Source organism: Epinephelus moara, chromosome 6 (genome assembly GCF_006386435.1).
Source record: "Epinephelus moara isolate mb chromosome 6, YSFRI_EMoa_1.0, whole genome shotgun sequence".
NCBI classification, from domain to species: Eukaryota; Metazoa; Chordata; class Actinopteri; order Perciformes; family Serranidae; genus Epinephelus; species Epinephelus moara.
The window spans coordinates 10,080,041-10,101,155 of NC_065511.1; the positions used below are offsets into that span (position 1 = coordinate 10,080,041).

At 42.0% G+C, this 21,115-nt stretch overlaps 1 protein-coding gene across 3 annotated transcripts in view; it reads right to left on the minus strand.

The window, feature by feature from the left end:
- LOC126391718 (intermembrane lipid transfer protein VPS13B-like) overlaps window positions 1–21,115 on the minus strand; it is a 347,897-nt gene that overhangs the window by 165,689 nt on the left and 161,093 nt on the right. For all 3 annotated transcript variants that reach the window (XM_050046621.1, XM_050046623.1, XM_050046622.1), the window contains exons 23-24: window positions 4,700–4,934; window positions 3,084–3,301 (exon numbers count right to left, since the gene is read on the minus strand). In XM_050046621.1, coding sequence (XP_049902578.1) covers window positions 3,084–3,301; window positions 4,700–4,934 — 453 coding nt within the window. The remainder of the gene's footprint in view (window positions 1–3,083; window positions 3,302–4,699; window positions 4,935–21,115) is intronic.

Here is a 21,115-nt window from a genome sequence, read left to right on the forward strand (position 1 = left end):
TTCTGGATTTCAAATGCTTCGCTTCTGCAGCCAACTGAGCCCCCCCCCCACTCCCACCTCCCCACCACTGAGGGTCCCTCAAAAGTAAAGGTGCACAGACACATGAGCACACACAAAATAGCTTTCTCTACTCCAAACATATTTTTACTCACTACTGCTCACTCACACACATGCATGCCTGTTAGCGCACACATTACAGGGAGGCCTTCCATAAATAAGCATAAATCAAATGAAAAGCAGCACAATACATTACAGCTGGGCCATTTCAAACATGTCCAGGAAGAGCTGCTAACGCCGATCCAGCAGCCGTCCAGGGACAGGGCCAACAGCTGTCTGCCATACCCAACCGAACTGCTCTGCCGTCAGGAGAGGTACGGCTTTACACACTCTTCTTTGAGAGTCTGGGGCCTGGAAGCCCAACCAAGCACAACAAGGCCTACTGCACTCAGCAGCAGATGTGGAGGAAGTAAAGAATGCAGAATAAAGGAGAGAAGGGAAGGGGTGAGATGAAGCGTCATTACATGACCTCTGTTTTAGCAGAGTCTAGGGTTTAGTCCCTTCTGTCCTTAATCTCTGTTGTTGCTCTCTTATCCTCCCTGCCATTTGCTCCATCCTATATCTACAGTCTGTTCATGAAAGTGGAAAGTCGGGTAAGTTGGTTCAGCTCAGCTACTGCTGTTGGGCCAGTGGGCAGGTTGGACCCCACAAACATACACACACATGCACACACACACTTGCATGCTTACATGAGCTCACAATACATATGCCACATTTCATGAGCTGGGGAAGTGAGCAGAACATTTGCAGGGCTGGGTTCTCCAAAGACCTGTCATCTGCAGATCAGGAGGTCTGCTCGGCTGCAGTAGTACAAACTGGAGACTGAACAGAGGCTTCCACAGTCATTCATAAAAACACACAGATGAAAGACGGGAGAGCATGCAGATGGTGAGTGTTCGTGTTCCTTTATCTTTGCACAGTTTATATAGAAACTTCACAAAAGTGACATATTGTTGTGTATGTGTAGTAGCCGAGAGTGAACATGTGTATGGATATATGAGAGTGCGTGTGTGTGTGTCTGCATGTGTTCACAGTTATGTGTCAGAGGTCAAAGCAAACGGTGGTGGTGGTGGTGTGTGCTGATTCAAGGTGGTCCTGATAAGGTAAAAGTGTAGCTACTAACCACATCCTTCTGACACCAACATGAATCATTCACACAGACACTAAAACTCAGATTGAAGACAACACATACTACGCACAGCAAGCGCTGCACTACAAACGCACACTGACGCAAAAATAGGAGGAACATGTGTCGGAAAAATACATCAAAGCAGATTATCCTGTGTTAGCCCCTTTATTTCTATGCATACATTATGTGTGTGTGAGCATGCAACTGTGTCTTGGTATGGCCTGGTCCTGTTTTCTCTCTGTCTTACACTACTGCTTATCCCTTATTTCACTTTCAAGTTTTTTCACACCCTTTCAAAAACACTAACCTCACTTCCTATTGTATCTTAGCAGCCATTGCACCCCTAATATTTTCAGAAAATCTATTCAGAAACGTGTCTATTCATGTGTATGGTCACTTTCATGGAGTACACAAATGGCAACGCTTCTCATGCTCTTAAACAAAATCATGACACTTGTGGCTACATGTAAAAATGTTAAATATAGTTTAAAAAAAGAATAAGATCCAAGGCTCGACTTTTGCACCCCCAGTTTCTAAAAATATCTTTGTTTGTGCCATGAAGTAATCCTCTGCATATTATGGAAAATCTGATTTAATGTCACAAAAATGTAGCTCCAATGCCAGGAGAAGTTAAGAGGCCAAACTCTTTGGTTTTATTTGTTGACTTTAAATGTATTAATGTCTCAAAATGAGTGTGATAATAATTGATTAGCAAATGCCAGATGTTACTCTGCCACCCAAACTCCTCCAATTCCTCCGGCACACCCGTCACAATGTTCTCATCTAACTGTGTTGGTGGGGCTTATTGTGTAGCAACTGTGCAGGACTCTGACATCCCCATATACATTCCCACAAATGGAAATACTAATTAGAAAGAGGAGTAAGTAGTGTGAGGTCTCTTTTGTTCTAGAGAGGGTGGGGTTGCTCTGGCAGCACTTCTTAAAGAGCTGCTACATGACTTGAAATGGTACAGAATGAGCTTATAACCCCCCTCGAGTCAGAAATTTACACAGAAGAGTGAGAGAAGGAGAGAGGAGGTGAACAGATGGGAAGAGAGAGCAGAGGGATTGCGATGAAAGAGAAGAGAAGAGAAGTTTTCATTGGACCCGAAAACTAATAATGACTCATCATATAATCGCAATAAGCCTTCCCAGCTTTGCCAGACACAGGCTCTCCATTTGAAAAGGGAGAGCAGAGAAGAAGAAGAAAGAAAAGAAACTTTCCCTCAATAAACGACCAGCTCTCCTCATCTCTGGGAAAGTTTTCACCACGAACAGATTAAGGCCTTTCATTTGTTTCTGGTACCAATTCGCCTCAATATCACCATGGCTCATCACTGTGGTCAGAGACATTTAGCAGTGTGACCACTCAAAAGGTCGCCCCAATTAAGTGTTTACAGAGGAACCAAATTCAATACAGCTAATTCAATTGCGAAAAAACAAAACATGTGTAATGGTACATGTAGATGTGATTATAGCACTGTAACAGTACAGTGAAAAACAACACAGAGACCTAACTGGGAGAACAAAATGTTCCGTTTCCAATCTGTCCATATTAATCATGCTCTCACTAAAACATAGTAACACGCTGTAAAACAATGATGATGAGTCTTGTGCTCCCCCACTGTCCTTCACTTAGACCTCAACATATTTGACCAAAGCAAACAAGGCAACACTCTCTTGTTTATGCTTCCACTCTCATGAAAATTATTCTAGGTAAGAAGATGAGGCAGTTTGTTTATTGGAGTCAATCTATATAAGAGAAACATGCACAAGCAGGATCATCCTGCCAGTGTTTGTGTGTTCATATTTCAGGAAAGTTTACAAGGGGATGATTTGTATAAATATACATGTAAATCTGATGACTACTTTGTAAGATGCAGGACTGTATAACTGACCTGAGGGTTGGAGCACTTGACGTGGACGGGCTGCAGATCAACATGAAGGCAGACTACAAAGGAGTGTCTTCCTTCAGAACAGCTCTGCAGCTTATGGGATGTGACGGCCAGTGTGGAGGTGCAGCCCATAGGCTCCAACAGGCTCAGGCTTCGCTGCTGTCCCAGTAATGTGTACACGCTGAACTGACTCAGGCTTACTGTCCAGGGGAAGGCATCACCTGGTGGTAGACATGGGAGAGGGGGAAACAAGGATACACAAAAAAATGTGGGAAAGGGATATAACAGTAGGAGAAAGAGGATAAAAATTGCAACACAGAGTCATTGGCAGAGATTGAGAGGAGCAGGGAGGATGAGAGAGACGTCATGTGAGGGGAGAGCAAAGAGGACAAGCCAAGTCATTGTGAAATTGAGAGGAAGGCAAAGAGAGATGCAAGAAAATGCAGACCAGATTTGGAAAAAGAAGGACAAAAAGTGCAATGGATTAAAATATCAAAAGGATAGTCAGCAATGTTCATTATCAAAAACACTATGACAACTAGATTATTCCTTTCACTTCCCCTTAAAATTAAAGCCAATTACAGTACATGGGGGGAGAAAGCTTCATGGAAAACATTAAAGATGCACTAAGGAGTAGTATCCTGATTCAAAGGTTCTGCAGCCAATAAGCAGGAAGAGGATCCCATCAAAACGCACTGTATAATAAGCTTGTCTATTCTAAATCTGTGGGTCTGAGACAGGATGCCACACTGGGAGAGCTGGAGTTTGTTATCCTGCCAACCCTGGTAAAACAATCGTACAGAGAAGGGGAACTTGTTCACTAGCACAGGGCCATGAAGAGCACATTTCCCATGCACCGTGAGCAGGACGCTTTGATCCAGAGCATTGAAAATGAGAGATGAAGAGCTTTTCAAAGGGTAGGAATGAATTACTAAAAGCAAGGGTTGTTAATTTTTACGGCAACATTGACAAGGCTGCTGATGTCACTGTTTTTGCTGTCGTTTTTCTTTCTCCTCTGTTTTTGAAATCTGAATGCCCAATGTTGATGTCATTGAAGAGTTGGGAGGAAAAAAAAAACGAGGGAGGGCACTTTTTTTTTCTTCTAAAGAGAAAACACTGCTCACCCGTCTGAGTGTTGCTTATGTCAACTCTACCAGGTGTGCACACCACATGTGCAAGATCTATCTCTCAAAGTCGCTCTACTTAAGTTTGTTTGTCTTTTGTCATGGTAAATGAGTAGTAGTGGGTCAAAGGTTTACTTAGTGTTGAAAAGGCTGTAATGATGATGAATTCACATTATGTAGCCTATTACTATTATGAGAGCATTCATTTTAATTATTAATAAAAGCAAATTTGTGTGAAAAAAAAAAAAAAAAAAAAAAGGCAAGGCGATTTCTCCCACCCATTGAAATTTATTTTCCAAGACTCCCATTTTTAATCTATCACCATCATTGTTTTTTGAAGTGTACTTTTTTTTCTCATTTAAACTTTCAAATCAATCTTTTTGACACAGGGTCATTTAGTGTTCTCACTGTTTATCTGGGTGTGTGTTCTTCTCCTAACATTTTAATCATTTTAATTAAAGCTGAAATTTCATTAGATACAATATAAAAACCTACCTTCCTCCAAGATGGGCTTGGAGACCACAAAGGGGAGCTCCTGCAGTGGTTCCATGTACTTGTGGCCAGCACTAAGGACACTGATCTGTGGCAGGCAGACTACCAGAGTCCCAGGCATGGAGGCCTGGTTGTGGTACCAGCTACGGACAGTGCCGGGAATGTCACCGCAGATGATGGTGCTCGGGGAGGGGAGGCTGTCATTAGGCAGGAACACACAGCATGACTGCAGCTCCAACTGGAGAAGTGAGAGAAAAACAAAGAACATATGAAGTCATATTAATCAATTCAGTTACAGGATAATTGACCACCCACCTGCCTCAGCCTCCTTATATCAGTTTCAGTGAGCTGCCATTGAGCAAAGTGCTTAAAGGGCACTGCTCTGTGCCAAAATTAGAGAGTTTGGATTGCAATGGAAAGGACCTAAGAATGAGTGTATGCACAACGCTGGGTGTTGCTGGAAAAGACTGGACATGCGTAATAAAGCTTTCCTTGATTTAAAAAATGGAAACAGTCAATCCCACATTTAGTCATGCATGCTGTTCTGCTTGATGCCTATGATAAAGTAAACTTTGCTTCATATTATTACCACTACTGTATTACTTTATTACTGACCTGCTTTAGACAGTGGGATCTGCCTTCAAAAACCTTTTAAAAGTCAAATGTGAGCTTTTGAATGCCCATTTAAAACCTATGTGAAATTCCATATCAAGGAAATGGAACACCTTTTACAACTTCAGGGACTTTTCACGATTAAATTTTGAACTTAAATCATATTTGAAGTCTTTTTAAAACGGTTGAGAGCCATTCCAGCTGTATTATGTCACACATATCTCTGTTCACCAAAAAATTTACGAGCCATTAGGTCAGTAACCAGTAGCAAGTAGCCAGTAAGTGTAAGAGCTGTGTCTTTTTCCATTACATCGGGGTTGCACTGATTTAAAAGACCAGTTAACAGAAAGGAAAAGAGGACAGGGTCCAGGGGGCAGACAGCAGGTGCTGCCAGACACTCAGTTTGTCTGGGTGTGTGTGTGTCAGTCAGAGAGCTGGTTGGCTTAAGCACTATTATACTGTGTTCAGTGTAAAATACACACACAAATGCACAGACACACATCCTCCACTGAAATTTGCATTAACAAATTTGCAGCCTTCTGTTAATATCACACACACAATGTTGGAATGCTTCTGACAGGCCTGGATACGGAGGCCAGTTCTCCCAGCTTTGATGGGAGTCGGGAGAGGGCGACAACGGCAGAAACTGAGAAAAAGACCGAGATAGAGTAAAAGAGAAATGGAGAGAAGGAGAGCAAAAGAGAAAGGGAAAGAGGGAGAGATATGGTTACACATTCATCTCACGCTGCTTCCTCTTTTGATTACTCTTCAAAGGGGGGTTTGAAATCGGAACACTGACACATAAGGCTTTGGCCTTTTTAAGAGGCGGCACGCAGGAAGAAAATCCATCGACACTGCCTGGTCTGCTGCAGATCTTAGCAGGGTTAAGCTGTAAAGCAGGCAGACACACGGAAACCGCTGGGTTTTAACACTGTGACTCTGGTCTGCACCTTGAGCTCACTGCCTGAGGCTAATGCTCTCCTGCTGGACATCTTGGTCTAGTCACATCATAACACATTACTTCTTTTTCTGCTTGGGCTACTCCTCAGCCATCGTAGTATTTTTTGAACAAAAGTACTAGCTGATAACTCAATAAATGGGTGTGTCAGAATGAAGAAGATACAAAACCTATTTATCTCATCTCACCTGCCTGTACTGTAATACAAAATGTTTTTTTTTTTTTAAGTCTGTCAATAACAATAAAAATGCTTATAACAAGATTTCTTAATATTAATTTGTCTGTTTGAAAACTGTCCTCTTACTGTTATTCATTAATTTTCATTTGATTTTTTTATGTAGAGTTGTGTTCTTATTAGTTGACTTTCACTGTATTTCCACCTTTTATATTCCGCACTTTGAGTTGCATTCTGAGTTGCATAAGTCTGATTGATTGAAAAACCATCTATAAAACCAAAGTAATCAATAAACATTAACATGAAACTGAGAAAAACAAGCAAATGTTCATATTTTAGAAGCTGCAACCAGCAACTGTTTTTGTGTTTTTGTTTAATAATTGTCATTGATAAATCTGATCAGTTGATAATTTGATTGATTGACTAATCATTTCAGGGCTAATTTAATGCAGAGCAAACATCAAGTGTAGTTCAGAGGTATGCACAAAGATGTATACCCCTGTGTAGGCTTAACCATATTACTGTCAGAAAAAAAATTCATACTTAGTTCAACCGTAACGTATAGGAAGTAATCTTATACTTAAACATTTGCTTCTTTAAATGGGTCATTTCATAACAAAGCTCTCCTACCATACAGACCAACTATAAACTAATAACTACAGTTACCTAAATTAATGTAGTTCCCATACTGTGTCTGATGGTTGACTAAACCTGTCACCATATATCAAACTTTGGGAGTCAAACTCTATCACAGGAAAATATTAAACTATAAATAAATACTCACTGATGAATGTCCACCCTGGTTAAATACTAAAAGAAACTGGTCTGTCTGCATTTAAGAAGACCCAGATGTTAGACTCTTTATACCACCAGACATTTCATTTTATATTAACATTTTTATCAGCAATTGTGGGATAATTTTTAGCAAAATAAAATACTAGTAGATTTTGTTAATAACTATTTGGAAAGGGTGAATTCATTGTGTGACATACCTTAGGTCAGCTAAGCTTAAAAACGCTTTGCAAAGGAAAAATTGACTGTTTTGGTGTAAAGACTAGGGTGTTAATCTTTATTATGCTACAGCAGGGCAGATAAAAGTTGGCACCTACTGTTTAAGCTACCACCATAGCTGCTAGCTTGAGTGTGTACACTGAAACCTAAAGTAATACCCCTTAATGGTGTTTTCTTATGACTTTATAATGCTCTGCTGTTGTTCCCCATGGCAACACAAAACCAAAGATGATGTCAAGTGTATGGTAGCTGCAGACTTGCCACATCACACAGTGAAATACTAACAATAATCAGATAACATCTCACAGATGACAACAGAGGAAAAAGCTGAACAATTGAATGGCATTCACTGGGCATAGCGACCACTGTTCCTAGATGTTTACACTAAGGCAAAAAGATCAAAATGCTTCAAAGAGTCTGACTATGTAATGGAAAAGAAAATGGCTCGTCAGTCCTAAATCTGGGTGATACAAAACTAATCTTTAGTCAGTCCCCCCCCTCCTTTGGTGACAGCTAATAAAAGCCACAAAAAACACAGAAACAAACATGTTGTAATTCACAATGGCAACAGTGCATGAGTCCATCTGACGGCGGTGAATAAAGAAACATTTGCTTTTCTCTTGAGTAAGGGAGTTAAGGTCAGCAGAGGAGATAAGAACAACAGTGAACTGGGAATGCCATACACTGGGGACCAGAGGCTGCAGCCGCTGATGAATATCTGACTTCAAATCACACAGTTGCTAGAAAAAAGACGACGAGACAGAAGGACAAGGGAAATAATGCTATACCAAACAGATGAATAATGTTAGTCAAATATCTTGCCAGGGGTCTGGATTAAATCGCGGTAAAGTCTGTGGGGCCACAGAGTCCATGAACAAACTACTTATTGTAATCCATACCTACTCCAGGAGGCAACATAGTTACTGGCTTAAGTTGTATCCAAGACAAATATGGTAAACAAGTAAGATCAAAATATAATGAGAACTAGAAAGCACTCAGAGAGCATGCTTCTGCCAAGGCTGCACAATCGTCTACATTTGTTATTTTAATAATAGAAAATGTTTAGGAATGTTTAATCTGCATCTGGATCTGGAGCAAAATACACACTGTGATAGACAATCATGGGATAGATGTGCCAGATTTTTTTTAGTGAGTACAATAGTTCATGAGAAAATAGCAAAACTGTTTAAAAATGCCCTCTTGTGCGATGTTGCAAAATCCTTTAAGATAAAAAATAAATTCGAGAATTCTTTGTTCCATGAACCATGGCTGATATCTTCTGCTAACAGACAAACAGACAGAAACAAATGGGATCAAAAAGAGGACCTCTATGGCAGAGGTACTGGCACCTGTGTGGCGTATAATGTTTTTCATCATGTGAGGGCAATGAAAAGCTGTTCAATATGACTTCCACCTGAATTAATTCATATTCACTGACATGATGCCTTTGCCATGGAAACCCTCTGCTCTCTCAGTCACAGCAAACCACTGGTCAATTACAGACAGCCTATCAGACTGTCATGCCGAACAATTTATGCTCAAATGTGCTCAAAATACCAGTTAAACATATTGACAAAATACTGTAAATGCCTATCCTTGGTGCTGCGGTTGTGTCACCCCTCTTGGAATGTGAACACTCAACCCTTTGAGAATCGACTGGCTATACTCCACTCTGTTCTCTGGGCTACCGCTAACAGCAGGTCACCCTGGTTGACCTCGCAGGCCTCTCCAAGGCTCCCCCTCTGTGGTCTCATGTTTGAGCTGTGACTCACACACACACACACATCAACACACAGGGACGAACATACAGTATTCAAACAAAGGCGACGGGGTAACGAAGGGCAAGAAATGGGACCACTGGCACTGATGAACAGTGCTGACGGATCCAAAGAGAGAAATAGTCTGAGGTCAGAATGTCCCATATTCATCACTGCTTTGACCACAGCCAAAACCACTGACAGCTCCTCTCCCTTACCAATATCCCTCGATCCCACCATCACCCTACCCCCTCATTCCTCTGTCCTTTTGTCCTCACTCACTGAGGCCTGCCTGTTGGTGTCCAGGTCTGTCACCATGACCATGCATTGATTCAGGATGGAAAGTCTGTGTAAAGGTGTTGTGACCAGAGCAAAGGGGAGAAAAAGAAACACTAAAGGACAGATAGGATGGGACTAGATGAGATGGAAGAGAGGAGAGGACAGATGGTGGGAGCAGAGGGGAATCCAGTCTTTTTGAATGGTTGCATACCCAGCAGAAAAAAAGTTCACTATACTAACAGGTCCAAGCATAAAGTCAGACTATGTGTGTGTGTTTCATGTCACAATGTCAGGTGTAAAAGTTCAGTTGAGGTTGTGCAGGGTCATGTTTGGTATTCCACACAATTGTGTTTAACAGCTCTGCAACAGGCCAATAAACACAGCACTGGAAGCAGTTAGCCTGTGTGACAATGTCCCCCTACTGTGAGCTGATGTGCATGCCAGGTTCGTGTAGGTTTGTTTGTGAGAGTGTGTGTGTGTGTGTGTGTGTGTGTGTGTGAAAGAGAGAAAGCATGCACAAGGTCCCGTGATGGGACAGGAAAGTGACAGCTGTGCCAGGTTGACCTAAAACTCACTCGTCACATGCTTGGGAGGCAAAGAGCAACATTTGCAGCATGTTACTGTACCAACAAGCCACTCACAAGGCTCAGCAAACTAAATTTAATTTGTATCCCATAACAGGATGGTGAAAACGGATTTTCTGTCAGGGTAGACCTGTGGAAAGGCAGCTTTTCCAAGTGCAGCGAAAGGAAAATACTGAAATGAATTTAAAAATAGAAATGGGCACAAATAATATCTGAAAGCCAGAAGTATAATTGCAGAGTGGAATATCTGTTACACAACTTTACCCTCAGAGGGGTTCAGGGTAATGTGGAATAAAACTGCAGCAAAAAATGACAGATAGACAGCCTCTGGAAATGATTCAGGTACAACAAACAATAAATACAGCACAGGGCTGGGCAGCACTCTTGTGAGTGTGTACGTGTGACCTATGTTTCAACAATCCTGTGGGTTAAACATTCATTTCAGATCATGACAGGGGTATCTGGAGCTCAACCACATTAGGAGAACTCTGGATTATAATAAAGTCTTGGATTCAAGCTGAAGCCTACTGTTAGAAGTTTAGGAATGGCAGGTGTGTTCATATGTCATTATAAAAGGTTCAGTGGGGAAAAGAGGAGTCAAAGAGTCATAATTCTTCATTCCTTTTGTCCAATGACATCATGTCCTGTCAAAGTGAAACTAAATCTTTAAACATAACAAATGGAGTTAACTGTCAGCGGCCTGGGACTGCAGTTCAGTTACCCACTGCCTCTAATGACAGATTAATATAGGAAAAAACACTGAGGGACAATGTGAGTGTGTGTCTGTGTGTGTATTCAGGGCAGGGTGTATCACTCGCAGCACACTCTATTAATATACTTCAAAAAGAGCGGAAACACTTTTCAATTTTGACCAGGAAATCTCCGTTAAAAGAAGACTGAAGCCAATCGACTCCTTATGAGGCTGCACGTGCCACGCTTTAACTGTGAAAACATGCTCAAATGACATACTTACACATTTACAAAAGCACATACACATACACACATCATGTGTGCTCGCATATTCACATACAGTACATGCAAACCCAAACACACACACAAAATCACAGGTCATAATATCCCTTTAAACTGAAGTTATCAGTCATTTTAAGAAAAAAAAAAAAAAGAAGACAAATAAAATAAAAACCCGATGGCCTCAAGCCAAAACACCTGAATTAACATCTCCTGTCTTTGAACAAGTGCTGCTGTGAGGGAGCCCCCCGTCTCTTTTTAATATCCTTGCAGAGACTTTGTGCTGTGCTTACCACTTCCTCTGAAGGATGGCACCTGCAACAGCAATGAACTCAGTCAAACAACACTGCTGAAAGCTATAAGGTTATATCCCTCTCTACTGCTGCTGGGTGTTGAGTTAGTTCAGTATACAACAATCAGTCTGCTACGTTTTTTTCTCCTCCTCCTCTTGTGTTGGGTGAAATAATCCAGCCCACTTTCCACATGAAAATGTTGGCATCGTATGTTTCTGCAAACCAGGCATACTGTATGTTGCATTTGTACATTTCATAAATATCATATCAGTGTTTCTAAATTGAGGTAGTTCTGATTACATGTACATGAGCTGACTTTATCAGGAGATTGAGGGGATGGTGGATGGCGTGAGACCTAGGCGAGACAGCTACCAAGCTGCAGAATACTGTTCAGTGTAGCAGAACTTGGCATTTCAAGCTAAAACATGATCTTTTCCTGACCATAACCAAGTAGTTCTGGTGCTTAAACATAACTACATGTTAACCACAACGTTGTTGAAACGTTAAGACACATGAAGTTACAACACATTTGCTACACAGAAACATATTAATGTTACATTTCTGTGGTTTGCAGAAACGTACAATGCCAACATGAATTTTGATGAAGGCTGGACTGATGGGAGACTCCACTTTAATTTACATAAAGTAGCAAGGATACTTTTGTTTGGCATATAATCAGAGAAAACAAACATTTTGTGTGGGTTTTTTTTGTGTTTACAAAGATACATTTTACTCTTTGCTGCCTTTCATCAGTGCTGCACATCTGTAGTATGTGGAGAAAATGTTTTATCTGACTGGCTCATTTAAAGATGACAGTACACAGCCATCAGGGGACAGAGACTAGCTGGAAATAATATAGAGATCTGTACATCATGTAGAATATTAGGCTAGTGCTCTTCTGTTGCATAAGTCTCACTATGCACGCTGACAAACACAGGATTAGTAAAAAGCCCCACGGCCCCAAAAAGTGAGAGTGCCAATGGTTTTTGAGTGACACAGCATGGTTATTTGGTAGGTGACCATTGCTTATCCTGAGACTTAGACCTTGATCCCTTCCTCTTAGGCCTCTAAATGAACAAGGATCTTCTTACACTTTGATCTACAATCACACAGGCTCTAATTCAATCTGGATTCTGGATCAGGAAGCCAGCACATGCTGTCAGAAGTAAATAAATACTACTAGAAAAGAGACGGACGAACAAAAAAAAAAGCCTGAAACACTGAAAAAACTGAAACATATCCATTTGGAAAGTACTTTGATTAAATGCTAAGATGCCTTAAGACTTTTTTTTCCTTTGTCTATTTCTTCCCTCTCATCCCTGCCTGGCGTCACATCACAGAGTTCTAAATATGGGATTGTTCCGTTTTTTTGTGGCAAGTTCAGCTCAGTTTTATTCTTGATCACTTCCCCGCTCCATCAGATAGCATTCAGAATCCAGCCACATGTGTGGACCCTGTTTCAAATCTTAATACCCCCAAAAAGCATCCCGTACTTCCTCCTCTTCTGAGCAGCATTGGGAGTGTATGAACTGTCTCGTGTAGCATTTCTCCCTTGAGTCTTTGTGAAGATGGTTTATCTGGTTCCAGCAGAGCAGGTTCTAATAGAGAGGAAGCTGAGGGCCAAACACACTTAGGCTTTAAAAGGCTGGGGCCATGTGGAAATGGCCTATATAACCACAGGAGGCTCTTAGGATCTGCCGTACCTCGCCAGTAAATGACAGAACAGTGAGTAAGATGGAGGACAGCCTGTGTACTCGGAGAAGCAACTTCGGCTTAGAGTGCATTATTTTCAGATCGTCATTGTTAAAACAGTTAAATGTTTCAGGCATGAGCTGACTTTGCTGTAAAGGTAAAAAGAGCCTGCCTTGTCTGAAAAAGACCTCCAGAATTTTAGCTGTCATAACTAAACATATAGTCTCAGTGCTTAAAACAGTGGAGAACATTTTAGAAATTCTGAAAATGTGTCAATACTTGTTTTTCTTCAGTACTGAAGGCAATAGACAGGGATGCAATTCTTCCAGACGTGTTCCAGTCTGCCGTTAAATGCCAAAAAAAGAACACCAACCACCACTGGACAACAACAACAAAATGTGGAAGACAGCAACATATACAGCTGCAGCAACAGCTCCGCCTCGCCTCGCCTCGACTCGACGAAAAGAAAAACAGTAAGAGTCTGTATGGTAGTAATTTGCGTTTGGGGCGGATCATCAGGGATTAATAATAAATTCATAAAAACCATTACACAAATGGTGCCATCAAACTTTTCAGACAAACAAAGGAAACACTTCCAACTTAGCGAAGAACCCCACAGACAGAAATCAAGGTGAGTGACTTTAAATTCAAATTAATGCTACATTGACAACATATAGTAAACAGCCTATAGAATAGTAACAACATGCCACTTTTCCTTTTTTAAATGAATTTAAATTCATTTTTGATATCATGATATACTTGGTGTGCTTCACACTGCATCTGAATGTGTGTGAGCTTGTACTACATGCACCATCTTTCTCCTATGTAAAGTTCTGGTCATTAAACTACAGAATGTAGGAGAGAGTTACCTCTTTTGACTTATCTATCATAACTGAGCCCAAAAACTTATAAACCGACATCTACATTTTTACTTTATTATAAGATAAAGATATAATGCTTGGTGCCTACTTCTCTTAAAAAATATTTTCAGCAGGACAGCTGTGTTGTGACATCATTCTGACAGCATTTAATACAAACTCTGTCAGAGTCATCTATCTTGGACCCCCAGTGCCTGACATTTGTCCTTTGGTGCTGTGGTCAGATCCGCTGTTAGACTTATTGTTTTCATATCACTGCAGGGAAGAGAAACCAGGAGGCCCTGACTCAGTACAGACCTCAGTACAAAAAAACCCTGTAGGCCAAGATCACCTCTCTGTGGAGCGACCTCACAACATGTGAAGCACAAACACACTTGCGCATAAACTTGCACATTCAAGCATGTATATACCAACACATTTTTCCCCTCATTTTCTCCACTGCACACTCTTTTTCACACACGCAACACACACACAATAAGCAAGCCACGACACACAGGAAATCACCCAGAGATAGAGGGGAGGAAATTAGAAACACCCTCCCAGCATCCCGGGTGAAAACATTTGCAACTCTGGAGCAGAAAAAATCTCAGTGGAGAGATCTGCAGCGAACGGAAAACACATCCCTTTGTTTTTAAAAACCTGATACCTCTCCAAATGTAATCTTCCTGTGCCTGCACCAGACGGGACACTGTGTTTCCTAAGTGGCCGGTCAGATGAACAGAAGGTCCACAGAGCAACCCCCCTCACGCCCCCCCATCCCCCTCGTCTCTCTGGATAACCCACCCACTGTTAACCTCCTGCTCCCCCTTCTTCTGCATATCCTCCTGCATTTCTGCTCTGTCCAAAAACACATTTGGAATAGTGAGTGTAATAGTGTAAATAGTGTAAAAATAGTGTAAATAATGTCTCAGTGTAAATGAACATGATTAATGCGTGTATCTGAAGATGACACTGTGCAGATGTGTGTTGTGGTGCATGGACGTACACAAATGAAGTTTTTTTCTGCAACCTCAGAAAGCAACTTTCCTCCCTAATGTCTATGAGAAAGGCATCTAAGCGTGATGCCTCCTGACAACAGATAGGCTGGGTCTCACCCACATGCCACCACAAGCAATAAGCTCGTGGCCTGGCACAGCAGCACAGCCAGGCAGCCAGCCATCCCTGTGGCCCTGCATTCCTCTCTTCTAACACTGCTTACAGAAGCTGACAAGCGCTGGAGGTCTCCCTGGCCGAGGTGGAAATCTGCAAAAATAAACGCTTTAGGTGACATGAAGGCTTTGTTTGTTTCTGCTGGCCTGGGTGTTTGTGTTAGCGCGGTGGGTTAATTGCGACTTTGATCGCTGCGTTTATTGATCCAGCAGTGGCCTTAGGAGTGCGGCCGGCCTGGGCTGCCTTGCCTGCTCCCACCCTCGATCTCAAACAATCACACCTCAACCACCCCAGCATGGTGAGCCACTACAGATGGGCTCCAAGGGGTGGACACACCAAAGTAGGGCTGAAGATGCACTGGAAGAAGGTGGCCATGACTGAGAGCAGATGTGATAACTGAGGTTTCAGCAGGTTGAGGACAATTAGGATGGGGTGGCTTAGTTTAGAGACTGCCCATTGATTACGAATGGGGTGAATAGGACTGGGTTCATGTACAAGCAATAGATTATTCAAGATTCATGATGCAGCTGAGACCTTCCATAAAAGCGCTCACATACAAAGGACTAATGTCAAGCAGGTTGGCCTGTGCTTTAGTCAGATGTATGAAATACGCTTGGCTGGGTTTATCTACAGTAGTGGTGTGGCCAGACAATTTTTCTCTGGGCCAGCTGAAATGAGTGGAGGTGGCTGTGATTATGTTATGCAGTATGTAATACTAGGCTAAACTGGATCAAATGGTGATGGACTGCAGATGAAAAGAGCTTTTACTGGCTAACTAGTAAATTTTCACCACTATTGATTTATACAGTGTTATCGAATCAAGTAGGCCAAACTGGGCTGTCCTGATCCTCATCTGATCTAATGTGACCTGCATTTGGCATGGCTTCCTCCTCTGTTCCGAGACAATGGGTGGATGCATGCCCTCTAAACAAGCTTTCCAAAATACATTCAGAAGATCACGGTTAAAACCTCCATCATTTTCCCTGACAATTTTTTAAAACATCCCAATCTTGAAATTCTAGCTGCTGTGAGTTTTTATCCTAATGAAAATCAGTTCCAGGTCTCTAGGCCTCTGAGGTTCAAGAGGTTACAGACACAAGAGAATCCTGGTAAGCACTTTTCCAGTGCAGCCCGGTGAGAGGGTCAAATATGTGTGTGTGTCTATAATGGCTGTGAGGTCATCAGTGTATTGACACAGCAGCAGATGATGGAACGGGATTCTGGCCACACATGCACATGAGCGCTCCTGTCCCGGGTGCATGCACACACATACACGCGCATGCATGCACATACACAGTGCTCTCAATCGGTAAACAGCTAATGACACATCTACTGTTATGTTGTGGGGTCTTGATTTAGATCAGGCGATACCAGGGAGGATGTGTGTGTAATCAGGAGAGAATGTACACTCTTTCTCTTACTCTCTCCTTCATATTCCCTCAGTACCCCTGCTGTTTCCCTCTCTGCTCTTCCTTCTCTCCTTCCTTTCTTTCTTCCTTCCAATTTACTCTTGGGCTCCCACTCTGTGTGGAGATTTTTGTGTGGACTCCATGTCAGGGGGGACACTGTGCTCTGCCCTCAGCAATAACACTTCTCTTTGTTTGCAATACAGCCAATCAGTACTTGTCTTTTTAATGAGACAACCAGGGGCTGTAAGCTATAATAAAAGCCATTTCATTTACCTGCACTCTTTAACATAAGCACCATCACCATGCCATTTCCTGTTTTGCCACTGCTCTGTCAGAACATTTATAGAATTCATCTCAGTTTAAGCCTGATCAAAAGAGAAGTCTGTGGCAATAACATATGTGATTTATGGTTGCTTGAAATGGTGAAATGTTGTCAATTTCTTTGTAATAAAAACAGTAAAATACATGGATTACAGTCAGATTGTGTGCATGTGTGATTTAAGTCCTAGTGTTACAGTCAAACAAGCATAAAAAAATTGTGATATCAAATAATCAGGGATCCTCTGACAGAATGCACCGACAGTGAGTGAGTAGTTTTCATCTGTGAGGGTGATTACAGATTAATTGCTGTTTTATTACATTTGATTCTATTATACCCCTGAATTGTCCCGATTTAAGTGTCTCTAAAGTACAATAAAACATTACGAGCGAATCTTCTATTTAGATTCTGATTTAGGTTGTCTGCACAGATACACACACAGAGGGAGCATTACTTTCTCCTCTGTTCAGGATGTCATTACTCCACTACATCTTTACATAGCAAATATTGTTTGCTGCTATATCAGTGCTCTGAATTAAATATACAGAACCTTTAACAGAACTAATTTTCAGACCTGGGTTTCTCTCTCTCAATGAGTAGGTTATTCATTTGTGGCTGGAGCCAGGTCTTGAGGTTAATTGTAATACATGTAAATGTATGCATTTATCCCATTACAGATAACTTGAAGCTGCAACATCTACCAAAAAATGTTTCTGTTATGACTTTGATGAGGTAGCGACCTTCAGGGTTTAAAATGACTGTCAAGTCTGAAAAGTTGACAATTTATTACAATCCACATATAAACATGGTGTTTGAAGTGGCATAAAATTGAAGTTGCGATTGCAAATCATTTGGAAATTGTGGGCTCTGACAGACAGGGAGGGTGAGGTGTTGAGTGGAGGGATGATAGGATGGAGAAAGGGGGGCAGAGGATGAAGTAATGTGCCTGCAGAAGGCGCTCCAGCCGGGGGTCAGATCCTGTTCATGGAAACCATCTGGCCAGCTCGATCTGAGCCACACCAAACATACAGTACACATGATCCTCCTTTCTATCTCCCTCTCACTTCCCTCCTGCCTTAAAATTCACCCTCTGCCCATTTTTCTCCTTTTTCTCGCCTCCTACCCTCCGTCTCCTTTCCATCACTTTACCTTTTCTACCCCACTGCTTTTTCTCCTCCTTCTCTCTCTCAAAAAATATCCTACTCATTAATGCATGGCAGCTGCAGGGAGCAGTGTTACTTCATTTTTCCATGGCAACGGTCTCTCTGTTTCAGCAGATCCCATTTCAGTTTTGGTAGCAACGTGCTCCTTTGCCAGCGCTGAACACATTCATGTGTTAAATAGAAGGAATTATTGCAAAATTCCTGAAATAGAATCACCATCCTAATCACTTGCAATTATTATCAGGGTCCAGAGAGAACATGGGTGTCCCCAGGGAGAATGGGGCTGAGAAGGGGAGATGACAGGATGAAAAGGGGTAAGGGTGAGCAGCAGTTGGGGAGAGGGGTAGGCAGGAAATAAGTGGGGGCAGAAACACAGGGGACAGAGGAGGACCCGAGAGGTGAGAACACGGAAGACAAAGTGGGGAGTTCAAGAGATGTACTGTACGCAAGAGTAACAAAAGAGTTGGAGTAAGAGAAGGAAGTAAAGAGGAGGGTCAGGACTCCAAGGCTGGGGCAAGTGGCCATTTTAAGATGTGCCAGGCGACTCTGGCCAGGGTGACAATTGCAGCACTGCCCTTCAGCCCTAATGTGAAGTGACTACTAAAATAACACCACCTACACAAATTGTAGCCTTGCATGACCAAGAGATTTAGTTGCCTCTACAGGGAAAAACACACACACACACGCTCCCTCGTGTGTACAACATGGATGATCTGTACGGTGCAGTACATAATGTCTGAGAGACTCCACCATCCTGGGCTTGAGAGGCTTAGTTTGGATGGTACGTCCCTCTGACCTCACCATGCCTGTTGCAATGGTGTGACAAGACACTGGCTTGTTTGCCCTTAGTGAATGTCTTTTTCTCCCACATCCAGACTCTCTCTTACTCCTGGTTCATCTTCCCTGAGGTGCATCTACACTTGTCAACTATTGTCTACAGTTTGGCCGTTGTAGAAATTTTCAAACCGGTTTGATATTAAGCCTAACACTGCATTGGGCTGGAATATTGAATTTTACCACTAGCTGTTGCACTTGACTCAGCAGCTGCTCCAGAGCGGGACATAATGAGTCCCGGCTCTGTTACTACCTCTGCTGCTAACTTAATGCTAATGTAGGCACAGCAACACAGGTTCACCTGCCCGATAGCACTACAGACAGTTTTCCTGGCTATGGCACCCAGAAGCAAGATGGTATCGGTAAGGCATTCGGCAACAAGAGTGCTTGACGCAAACAGTGCTGAAGGGATTGGGATGGTAAGAACATAATTAATCATCTTTGCCTCCTTGCCTTTTATTCCCGCTTTCTATCAAGTACTCCTCTTCTTGCGTCATGGGCACAGCTGGCAGATGTAATGTTAGGCCACTTTTAATTTGCCAGAACGTGCCATAATGACAAATGCCTGTTCAGCCAGGTTGTATAAAAGTTTAAGAAACAGCTTGTACACCGGACTGCATTGGCAAAACCGTAAATCGATCCAATTCTATTACTGTCCCAATTTGTCTAAGCAGTGATTCACGTAGCTACATGAACTGAACCATTTCTCTTTTGGCCAGCTGGCTTGTCTGTTTTTAACATTAGCTGCCAGTCTGTCTTTATTATTGACAGTTTCTTAAGGAGATTAAAGGAAGTTCTCTGGTGGCTTTGAATGGATTACAAATAATGTTTTGACCATTTTCATTGCAGGTTGAAAATCGCCTATCATTCCTAGTGAGGTAAGAGGAGAAGAGGGTGTTACAAACTGAGATACATAGGAATGTACTGGATTTGAAGTCATAGAGGAACCATGGCTCTGAATCATTTCTGGGGTTTGCTTGAAGCACTCAGCTACAGATAGAGCGTGACACTCATGGATTCAGATAATAATCTGTGCCCTAACCACGCATGACGGGCCATCACCAGGAATCAACGTTAACTACGTTTGTCATTGAAAAAGACAAGTATGGTGTAAAGAATGATTTTAGAGCAGAAAGCTACAAATAGAAATGGTGCATGTTCTGCTTTTTCCAGCTGCTGTTCTGGTTTTAGACTTTGAGTGGGATATGTGTCTAAGACATTACATAAGCTATACTCAAGGATAGAGTCACACTGCAATGAAATGCACAGTGCAGTGGGACAGAATTGCTTGCACAGATTTTTTTGAGGTTATGCTGTTTCTTGAGGTAAGATAAAGGATGATGCAGCAAAGTGCATTAGACCTTGTAATGTATGACACTAAAATGAAAATCTAGAACATCTTTCCATTCGATGCTATTTGTGAACTGCTGACACTGGTGGAATAAATGACAACAAACAGCTGAAAATGTAAACCTTATGTGCTGCAGCTTTTCCAATCTGCATTATCACTGTTTTCTAACCTTCTCATATTAAAATGAGGCCACACTCTGTGCAAGACCTCTACCTTCTGCTGTGAATCTACAGGAAAGAATTTATGTCGCAGCGACAAAGCATCATGACTGCATCTGACTATGAGAATTTCTTAAAACAATTTACACAATCACCAGCTATCACATGTCCCTATTCTGTTTAAACAGCCTTAAGTGGTCTCAGCAGCCATAGAATAATAAATACTTTTGTAACTTTCTCTCCCTCAATCTCATTCCTTTACCTTCACTCTTTCCTCTTGTTCCTCTCTCTTCTGTAAAAGACGGAGAAAGCCCTGCATGCCAAATTGGGCACATGTGCAGCAGAAGTGTGAGCCATTAGGTATTCTGTTTACACCACACTAAAATAAATGGAGTGGTTTAAGTTTGGGGATATCCAAGGCCTGGGGTACCAGCTGTCGGGTCGCTCGGTTTGGTCCGCTTCCACTCCCATGTCAACAGGACAGACTGTTTCCTAATTACTGCTGCAGTACGTGGTGTGGTCCCAGTCACACAGCCGAAGGGGACAGAGGAAAGTGGAGGCAATGACGGGCTCAGCAAACTATTAGAGGGTTGAGTTAACTTTTGTGGAAGTACTGTAAACAGCTCAATGGGCTGACATGGGACCTGGGCTCTGAAGCATTATTTCAATTCACATGCGTCATGCTCTCTTTCATGTTTGACTGACATCAGTTTGTGTGGTCCTAGCAATAAGAATTAAGATGAATTAAGAATGGTTGTTGGACTCCTGCATCGGTGGTTATTGTTTACGTGCACAAAAATACATGCCTATAAGCCATATTCCAATTAA